Below are 10,036 nucleotides of genomic sequence, written 5' to 3' on the forward strand. Positions count from 1 at the left end.
TTCCCATCCACTTTTGCTTCCCCTACTAATTCTTCCCGGTTTGTGAGCAGCAGGTCAAGAAGAGCTCCGACCCTAGTTGGTTCCTCCAGCACTTGCACCAGGAAATTGTCCCCTACATTTTCCAAAATCTTCCTGGATTGCCTGTGCACCGCTGTATTGCTCTCCCAGCAGATATCAGGGTGATTGAAGTCTCCCATGAGAACCAGGGCCTGCGATCTAGTAACTTCTGTGAGTTGCCGGAAGAAAGCCTCGTCCACCTCATCCCCCTGGTCCGGTGGTCTATAGTAGACTCCCACCACGACATCACCCTTGTTGCTCACACTTAAACTTAATCCAGAGACTCTCAGGTTTTTCTGCAGTTTCATACTTGAGCTCTGAGCAGTCATACTGCTCTCTTACATACAGTGCAACTCCCCCACCTTTTCTGCCCTTCCTATCCTTCCTGAACAGCTTATAACCATCCATGACAGTACTCCAATCATGTGAGTTATCCCACTAAGTCTCTGTTATTCCAATCACATCATAATTCCTTGACTGTGCCAGGACTTCCAGTTCTCCCTGCTTGTTTCCCAGGCTTTGTGCATTTGTATATAGGCACTTAAGGTAACCTGCTGATCCCCTCTCTTTCTCAGTATGAGGCAGGAGCCCTCCCCTCTCACGCGCTCCTGCTCGTGCCTCTTCCCGGTATCCCACTTGCCCACTTACCTCAGGGCTTTGGTCTCCTTCCCCCGGTGAACCTAGTTTAAAGCCCTCCTCACTAGGTTAGCCAGCCTGCTTGCGAAGATGCTCTTCCCTCTCTTCGTTAGGTGGAGCCCGTCTCTGCCTAGCACTCCTTGGAACACCATCCCATGGTCAAAGAATCCAAAGCCTTCTCTCCGACACCACCTGCGTAGCCATTCGTTGACTTCCACGATTCAACGGTCTCTACCCAGGCCGACAATCTCTTTCCTCAGGTTGCTGGGGGATTCCTGGTCTTCGTTCCAGAGTCTTTCATTGTTATCCAACCAGTGAGTTAGTTACTGAGTCCCCTTCTGTGAGCAGCCCTGCTGACGCAGGGAATGGCTTCTCCTCTCTCTCACCTCCGCTGGGATAAAGGAGGCAGGAGTAACTCCCCTGAACTCAATGGAGTTACACAAGTGTGAGATCAGAATCAGGCCTACAGTGTCCAACTGCCTACCGTACTTACCCTACTCTCTCTGTTTGTGGCACGTTCCTCTAAAAACTGTATCCCCCAAAGGACTATGCCCTCCTCAGTGACTGTTAGTGGTGGAGTGCACCCCGGGCGGTGGCGGGTGCCCGGCTGGGCGCGTGGAGTGCGCCCCGGGCGGTGGCGGGTGCCCGGCTGGGCGCGTGGAGTGCGCCCCGGGCGGTGGTGTGTTCCAAGACCAGCACATCTGTTGCCTCCTCACTGTGGCCTCACTGCCACGGGATTTAATTGAATTCCTCCAGTGCAGGAGGGGTTTTGGGCCCAGATTCTCATGCCCAGGCAGAATCTCATTGGCCTGACAGTCTGGGTGTCATGACGAGGATGCAGCAGGCTGATGAAGCTGACAGACGTGGGGGATGAGATAGCTAGTCCGCAGGAGAAGGTGCTTGGAGCACTATGTGTATTGGAAGCAATGGGGCTCGCTCATGGAGTTCCAAGTGAATGAAAGTGACAAAACTGAAGTAGCCTGTTGCCAGCATCAGAAAGAAATTCCTGTGATGCTTTGGGGCTTTAGAAATGACTGAGTTTTTGACTGACTTTCGATTGACATGCTTTCTACCTCACAGAACTGCAGGATTCCCCTGTCCACCGAGCCAGCAGAGAACGGCTGCTACCCCTTGGACAGCCACATCCTCTGCAAGCCCTGTCACATCAAACAGAAGAATGAATCGTTCTGCTAAGAGAGCCCGGCGGGCTTCCCCAGGAAACTGTGGATGCAGTCACATGGCTGAGATGAGCCAAATCTCTCTACTACGGCATCAGTGTTCTTATCCTCTGCATTCATAAATGTCCAACTTTCTGTCCTGACTGTGTCTCTTATGGTAGGATTATATTAGTAGCTCTGAGCTTCAGCAGCAAGGTCCTACCACGCATGCTTCCTAATCGGCCATGCGACCAACCCTGAGAGGTGGCAGTGGAACTTTCTTCTTCTCTTTCCCTCCAGACTGGCTCTGCTTATCTTCCAAGGCTCCGCCAGCTGGCTTCCTCTGCCCCCAAATGGCTCAGTGCATGGGATGAGGGGGACACCCCACCAAACCAGCAGCTGCTGATGGGACAAGGGAGATAGATTAAAATAAAGTTTCAGAGCAGGTAGGGCTCTGTCTCCTCACCGTGTAAATAACGCCCCTGCTGGCGGGAGGATCTTACTAAACAGCAGAGGGGCTGGGGGAGAGCACTGTGCTATCTATCAGCTCCGGGAGCACGGCAGGGAACAGGGCACGCACAGTGGGACAGCGATGCTAAAACCGCCTGAAGGCCACCCCAGTGCACCCTCCAAATAGGGCTAACGTAAGACCTAAGTGGTGCATAAGTTTTTACTGATCTCCTGCCCGTGAGTGACTTTTACCCACAGAGCCAGGTCAAATATATATACACACAGTTTTCTGCTTTACTGCACCCTGCGATAGTGCTGTGAATTATGACCCAGCAGTGTGCCAAAGAGGTTTGTACAGCAGCAGCTGAACACCACTATGCATTCTGAAAATGACACTGTACCAGCGGCAACCTGAGGCCTGATCCTTCAGGTCTTAACTTGAGGGAGCGAAGGCTGCAGGATCAGCCCCTAATTAAGATTGTGTCTCCTGAAATGCTGCAGTGACTCAGTGACAGATATCAGATGCAGCTGCCTGCAGATCTGCGCTGGACGACCCGCTGGCTCTGTGCACATAGAATTGCCGGAGCCATGGTTCTGGAATTGACTCCTGGGATTACTGGATGTGCAGTTTCATCTCTGCGGTGAATGGACACGGACTGTGAGTCATGACACAACCTGGGGGCTGGGAGTGAAAAGAATTCAGCGTTGTTTAAGGAGTTGACAAATACACAGCCCCACCAGCTTCCCATAAAACAAGCCAAGACGCTGGATTCTCTCTCATCTGCCACTGGCCAATCACGCGTCTTTCTTGCTAGCATCATGAAATGATGCCAGATACAAGATCGCCAACTAAGAGAGAGCAGCTGATGGGCTGCCAGTATTTTAACATCCCTTTCCCCTCGCCTGGGATAAACCCTCTGGCTTGTGGGAATGGGGGTGCTCTCAGAGGGGAGCAGCTCATTTGTTTCCCTATTTAAATCAAAACGCCATTCTCAACTGTAGTCAAAGAAGAGAGCAGTACCACTAGGCCAAAAAGGTCCTGGTAAGCCTGATGGATGTGTGTCCTAGTGGGTAGTGCACTGGACTGGGCTGGGCATCAGGAGAGCTGGGTTCTCATTTGAACTGTCCCTTGCCTGCTGGGTAACTTTGCCTTTTTGTTCCTCAGTTTCCCCATCTGTGAAATGGGGATAATGAGACTGATCTCCTGTGTAAAGCGCTTAGAGTTCTACTGATGAAAAGCGCTAGATAAGAGCTTGGGGATGGCGATTGTTGGTGGGTGCTGCCATGAGTGTATGGATCCATATAGCACAACGTTAAATGAGTGGCATTTGAAATGGGTGGGACAGGAAATGTACCATCTTTGGGGGGGGGTATCCTCACCCTGGAAAATTACCTCCGATGTCCCACGTTACGCTGCCAAAGGCACACAGTTTGCTCTTCGGCGGGTATTTTGAGCACTAGCTACTCAAGAACAGCTGGTGAGAGATGGAACTCCACCAGCCTCTCCTCTCCTTTCGTGGCGGGATTTTAACCAGTGGCACGTCACGGAGGGGGAGCAGTAGGGGCTATCTGAAAAGATACTTAAATGAAAGGAAGAATCTTAGCAGTGCTGTGCATGGCCTCTTTAAGAGCCCTTTCTCATTCCCATGGGGTTCCCTTGGCTTTGTGCTTCAGGCTAAACAGAGAGGCCAGGAGACCACACTTGTTGCGCTGGGCTTAACCGCCAAGAGAATCCAGCATTCTAGGCAGGACCATTAGCTGGTTCCGTTCAGTGGCGCCGTCTCTCCTGTCCTTGTCAACACTCCTCAAGAGAAAAGAGCTTGGGACCTTGGTTGTAATGATCACTTTCCATAAGTAGCAGTGACACTGTAAAATTAAGCTGCTTTGATAGGCAGTGGAGTGCTCCCTGAGCGAAATGGCTGTGGAGTTCTTTGGCGTTTGGGGAAGCCCCACAAAAGAACTGTAAATTATTGGCAGGGAAAGTCTCCGCTCACCGAAAACAATTGTACATGCTCGTTTCCCTGGGGCATTATTTTTGAAAACTGATTAAATTTAGGGCTTCTTCTGGGGACACTCATGAAAATTAATCCGAATTAACAAAAGGTGTGAATTTGAAGGGGATTAGTTAAACCCACATTAAAACCCTGTGGATGCTCTTTTCAGAATTAAAGGGACCTGAATTCAGTTTATCTTAATTCACTTTTTTGGACTACCTTTCCTGAGCGTCCCTATGTCAACAAGCTTTTACAGTTCAAAAGGAATAAGTGAGAATTTGGAACTGATGGAGCTTCTGCCAGCAGCTCCAGAGCACTCGGACCCTGGACGACGCTCTTTCCTTTCTTTTGCTAGTGGGGAGTGGGGCGGTGGTTTAGGTACTTTCTCAGTGTATTAGCACCAAAGTCCTGTCTATACCAGGATTGGAACCAGGGTTTAAACAGTGGTCACCTGTATTCTACAGTTTTATAGGCATTCCAGTGGCGGTGCAGGTAGCCGTTTTTCTCCCTTTTTAAGAAAGGTGCTAGCCTTACTGTGCTATAGACACTCCCTCTCTGGAATCCATGCCCGCAGTAGTCAGGGCAGGACTGCCCGAGCCCTGTTCTCATCAACAGGAGCAGCTCTGATTCAGGTCACAGCATCTGAAATGGTGGCAGAGATGCTGTGTACGCTGCATCGGTGTTGGAGGGCCCAGCTACAGCCGTGGATGATCTTTGCAGATTAGACCAACTGTTGATACTGGTTAGTATTTGTACTGTGGTGCACCAAGGGCGCCGGTCATGGACCAGAATCCCATTGTGCTGGGCACTGTATAGACACTGAACAAGATGGTCCTGGCCCCGAAGAGCTGACAATCTAAGCATGAGGCTCTGTCATCACTGCCAGCGAGATAATGCCCCCTAGCTAGTGGAGACAAGGCCCTGGTGAGCTTTTCCCACGATGAAGCTAGGGGAGGACAACACTCCGTGTCTGGCCTAGCTGAAGTGTGCTTAAAAGCTCCAGAGCCTTGGTTCCAATAGGTGCTTAATCATGAGAGAACTAATGTTGTTGGGTGACCCCTTCTCTTCTCAGTGAGGAGAAGGCCTAAGAAATAACAGGGACGGACAGGGGAGCACAAGGAAACAGACAACGTTGTTCAGCCTGACAGGCCGTTGTCTTGCTTTTTGTAGGTTCCTGTGTTACCAAATTTTCTGCCTTGAATCTTACAGGCAGGTCGTATGATTTGGTAACACCATTAAAATGGGTTGGGGTCAGGGCCACAGACAAGGTCAAACCGTGTCTCAGAGCTGTGAGGGCCTTGGAGCGTTCTAACAGAGTCTCCCCTTCCCCCCAACGTGGTATGGTTTTGCTATGTAGACAGGACTGCAGAGAAGAACAAGCTACACTGAAAAAGGAATCCTTTCTTCCTCCGGACAAACGGTGACCTCCCAGCTGCCTTTCCCCAGTCACAACAAGCAGCGGCTCATTTCAGAAAAAGAGGTAAGAAGCCCGATGGTTTGCTTCGAATGGATTTGTTTAAAAAAAAAAAAGCATGTTCCCTGCTGAAATGATCCCAGGGAAAGTAGTTTCCTCTTGAAACATAATTTTAAAAAAACCTACCACCATCCCAGCTGCATCTGTGCACCTCCTCCATCTCCTTCATACACGTGACTCTTGTTGGGAAGGCAGGCAGCAAGGAAATGACTCCAGAATGTGAGCAGCTGCTCTGTATGCGAGTGGCAGACATCCCATGCTTCTGGCAATGGACTTTCTTACCAGCTGCCCTATGGTTTTAGCAGGTAAAGTTCATTTCCAACTTCTGCTCTCGGGCTCAAAGGTAAATGCTACAGCTTAACATGTCCAGGCTACGGGTTGGAGTCCCTGCTGGAAGTCCTGTAGGTATTCCTGCCATTCTGTCCCTCATCAGCAACGTCAGCAGAAGGAGGCTTCTTCGACCTGGGCTGTCCCTCGTGGCCACAGTTCCCTTTGCAGTAGCCTCCCCCGTCAGAGTCCCCGCTGCCTTTCTTGTAAGTTCTGCCGCCCGCTGCGGGAGGCTGGTTTAGTGCCCAGCAGGCCCCCCAGTGAAGTCCATCACTGCAGCCCAAAGGTTCATACTGAGATCTGGCTCTGGTGACCGACCATACAACCCGCTTTGGCTGGGACAGGCCCTTTTTCAAGCCCTGTCCCAGCAGCCCCGACTTTTTTGGCAAAACTGGGCATTTGTCCCGTTTCGCAAAAAAAAGCAGGGTGTACTCCCTAGCGGGGCACAGGACTGTGCGGGGGGCAGGGTGAGCAGCAACCCCAGCCCCACCCAAGAGGGAGGACTCGGGAGAGTGGCTCGGGCCGGCCCCGCACGGGCCTGTGGGGGGAGCTGGCCCGAGCTGTGCTGGCCGTGTGCGGTGTCCTGTTTTCCCTTTGGTCTGGCTCTTCTGCCAGCCATGCAAAGCTCTTCCGTTGCCACAGCCTGTGCTTCACAGGGGTGCTTCTCAGCTGTCTCCTGGAGCTTAGCTGTCGGGCTCTGGCTTCCTTCTCTCACCAGCATCTGACCTGTTCTGAGGGAGAACACAATCTATTTGCTGTCCTCCTCCTGATCGGCTGTCCCCCGCTAACTAGGGGGCTTGAGGCTGGGCTGGTAAAGGAGCAGTGTTCTGTGGGTTTTCCCCAACTTCTAATTCCCCAGGTTCACTTCCTCTCTTTTGCTTCTGCTGGGCCTTTGTTCATCCCAGCTCCCTGGAACAGGGTCTTCTGGGCCCCTCTACTCTTGAAGGGCCAGTATACTCCTTTGCATCTGACATGGCCCTTTCAAGCGCTGTGTTAGCAGAGTTTGGTGCAGCCTCGGGGCTGGAAGATAAGCAGGGTGACAAGCGGCTAATGCAAAGAAGGCTGCGTTATGTAGGAGTGAAAGGGGCTTTGTACAAAGCCAGCGTCAGTCTAAGTCTCCCACCATTCAGATGCCACCTGACAGACCCTTAGCCTGTGCTGAGAGGAGGGCATCTCAGCACTGTCCTGTAGATCCTGAAAGGCAATGACAGGGTTACTGGTTGGACACATTCCACCTCCAGAACAGCATCCTGGCTATATCCAGGGCAGCTGGAGCAGGATGAGCAGTGTCAGACCAGGGCTAGCTGGGGCTGGGGAACAGCAAGTGCTGGAATCAAAGGTCAGTGGAAGACTGGAGCACACTTTTCTTTGGGAATGAAGGGATCCCCGGTATTTACTCTGTACAAAAGGGAGATAACGTGTAGCCTCCGCTGACGTGGTAGTGTTGGGCCTCCAGGAGAGTGAGAGCAGCGTGTCAGAACCAGGAAGGAAGGTCTAATGCCTTTTTCTGCACAGCACATTAGGCTAGAGTTATGAAAAACGGAGGCCATTTCCCTGAGCTATAGTTGTCTCTATATAGTCCCCTGCCTTAAGCCTGCTGGGCTACCTCGAACCAGCCCCTGCTTTCCTGGTAACAACCCTGGCAATCTGGGAGGGAAGCATCTGCAGCCATAAGCTGGTGGCTATTTTGCCTCGGTTGTGTGTGCATGTATGCATGCGCTTGCGCTGAAGGTCCTGGGTTCGATACTGCAGTTGAATACGTACATCAGGAGGGTTGTATGTATTCAGCCACAGTTTGCCACATGCTGTCCACGATAGTAATATTTGGTAGCACTTTACAGCTGACGTTTTTGGCAGCATCTATCATCTCTAGGAACAGGAGTCACCAGACTGGATCAAACCCAAGGTCTGTCTATTCCAGTATCCTGGCTCTCACAGTGACCATTGCCAGATATGTCAGAGGAAGGCGCAAACCCCTGCAGTAGCCACGCCACTGCTCTCATCCTAATCTAACAGAGATTGGCTTAAACCCTGAAGCATGAAGTTGAATATGCCGTCCAAGGTTCATTGTGATAACTCTGGATATGCTTGGTCCCCCTATAAATGGCCAGTCCTTTTTTGAAGTTTACTAAGCTTGACTTTGTTATAGTTCATACAGAGAACAAGTACTGAGCAAACCTTGTTCTAACTTATGGCCATTTTCTGAAGAACTGGTTTCCTCCTTCCGTGCTCCATTTGAACAAACATTACCCTACTCAGGAGTCGCCCGGCAACACGCAGGACAGCGGGTTTTTAAAATGGACACATCCCTTTAAACCAAGTCTCCACCATCTGCTCCACCCTCTAATTACAAAGATAAAAGAAGCAGCATTCACAGCTCTAACCAAGCACTAACTAGGGATCCTGGATTTAGCTTTCTGTTTTTAGTTATTTTCATTGTTTACTTGGCCACTTGCATTCCTTGTAACTTCCTAGAAAAAGGCGTAGTTGGGGGGAGGGGGCGGGCTTAGGAGGTTTATTTTAACCATGATGACATAAACTAGAGGAGAAATTGATTCTTTAATTAGCAATGAAATAAAACTGAAGGTTAAACAGTCACTTTTAGTGTGCGCTTCCTCTGTTTCCACACTGGAACCAAACCGAAAAAGAAAGAAGCCATCTGACAACACTGTTCTGATGCACAACCAGGAAGTATGGCGAGAACTGACAGGGATTTATACAGCTTTTATGGACGATGGAAAAAGCCCTCTCTCTTTATTTGATTTTTATTTACTTATTTATTCACGGTTTGGATTTTTTACAGTGATTCTTTAAAATGTACAAGGGTTGTTAAGTTAGTGTTTGGCTTTGGTTTCAGCCAAAAACCAGAATCCTGCTGGCCAAGTGGTTAGGGTGCTAGCCTGGGGTTTTAAAGACCTGCATTCATGGCCTTGTTCCATCACAGGCTTCTTTGTGCCCTTGAGCCAGCCACTTAGCCTCTCTGGGTAGGTCTACACTGCAATAAACACCTGCATCTGGCCCATGTCTGCTGACTTGGGCTTGTGCAGGGAGGAGGGGATTTATAAAGTTCCAGTGTAGATGTTCTGGCTTGGGCTGGAGCCATGAGAGGGGAGGGTCCCAGAGCCAGGACTTGGGCCTGAACATCTACACTGCAATTTTGCAGCTCTGCAGCCCTGTGAGCCCCCATCAGCTGGCACCGGTCAGCGGCGGGTGTTCTGTTGCAGTGTAGCCGTACCCTAAGCATCTCCGTTCCTCACCTGGACAGTGGCACGAAGAGCCAGAGCTGTTAGGAGGACAAATCCATTAAAGGGCCCCATATAACTACCTCAGCTAGACCGTGGTCTCTCTTCAGGACAAAACCCCACTGTCCCCTTTGCCTCAGGGTAAGACTGTTCACCCAGGCATGGAGCCCAGCCTCCAGTAGAAGGGTGTAGTGCGGGGGCATGGCCTTCCTCCAAGACGGATGGGAAGAGGCAGCCACGCACTCCTACAAAGGGTATTGTAAATTGTGCTCTGCAGGTTTGTCCGTAATAATAGTGCATTTTATCCTGAAGGGTCTGGACACCTTCTGTTAGCTGTACAGAGGTATCTCCCGCTCCTGGAATGCAGCCACTGCTGGGCAGGGATGTGGCAGTTGTTTAACAGAGCAGCTAGGCTTGCCAACTTTCTACTCGCACAAAACCAAACACCCTTGCCCTGCCCCTCCTCTGAGGGCCTGCCCATGCCCCGCCCCTCCTCTGAGGGCCCGCCCCCTCACTCCATCCCTCCTCCCTCTGTTGCTCACTCTCCCCACCCTCGCTCATTTTCACCAGGCTGGCTCATGGGGTTGGGGTACGGGGGGGGAGGGCTCTGGCTGGGGGTGTGGGCTCCAGGGCGGGGCCAGAAATGAGGAGTTCAGGGTGCGGTAGGGGGCTCTGGGCTGAGGCAGTGGGTTGGGATAC

The 10,036-nt window shown here is 51.2% G+C and overlaps 1 protein-coding gene across 2 annotated transcripts in view; it reads left to right on the top strand.

Annotated features, from left to right (window-relative positions):
• FBLIM1 (filamin binding LIM protein 1) overlaps positions 1-8,693 on the top strand; it is a 42,546-nt gene extending 33,853 nt beyond the window's left edge. For both annotated transcript variants that reach the window (XM_084651893.1, XM_084651892.1), the window contains one exon: positions 1,774-8,693. In XM_084651893.1, coding sequence (XP_084508019.1) covers positions 1,774-1,887 — 114 coding nt within the window. In that variant the 3' untranslated portion in view covers positions 1,888-8,693. The remainder of the gene's footprint in view (positions 1-1,773) is intronic.
• Positions 8,694-10,036: the final 1,343 nt, after the last annotated feature.

The sequence above is a fragment of the Lepidochelys olivacea genome (genome assembly GCF_965140295.1).
Source record: "Lepidochelys olivacea isolate rLepOli2 genome assembly, chromosome: 18".
Classification (NCBI taxonomy): Eukaryota; Metazoa; Chordata; order Testudines; family Cheloniidae; genus Lepidochelys; species Lepidochelys olivacea.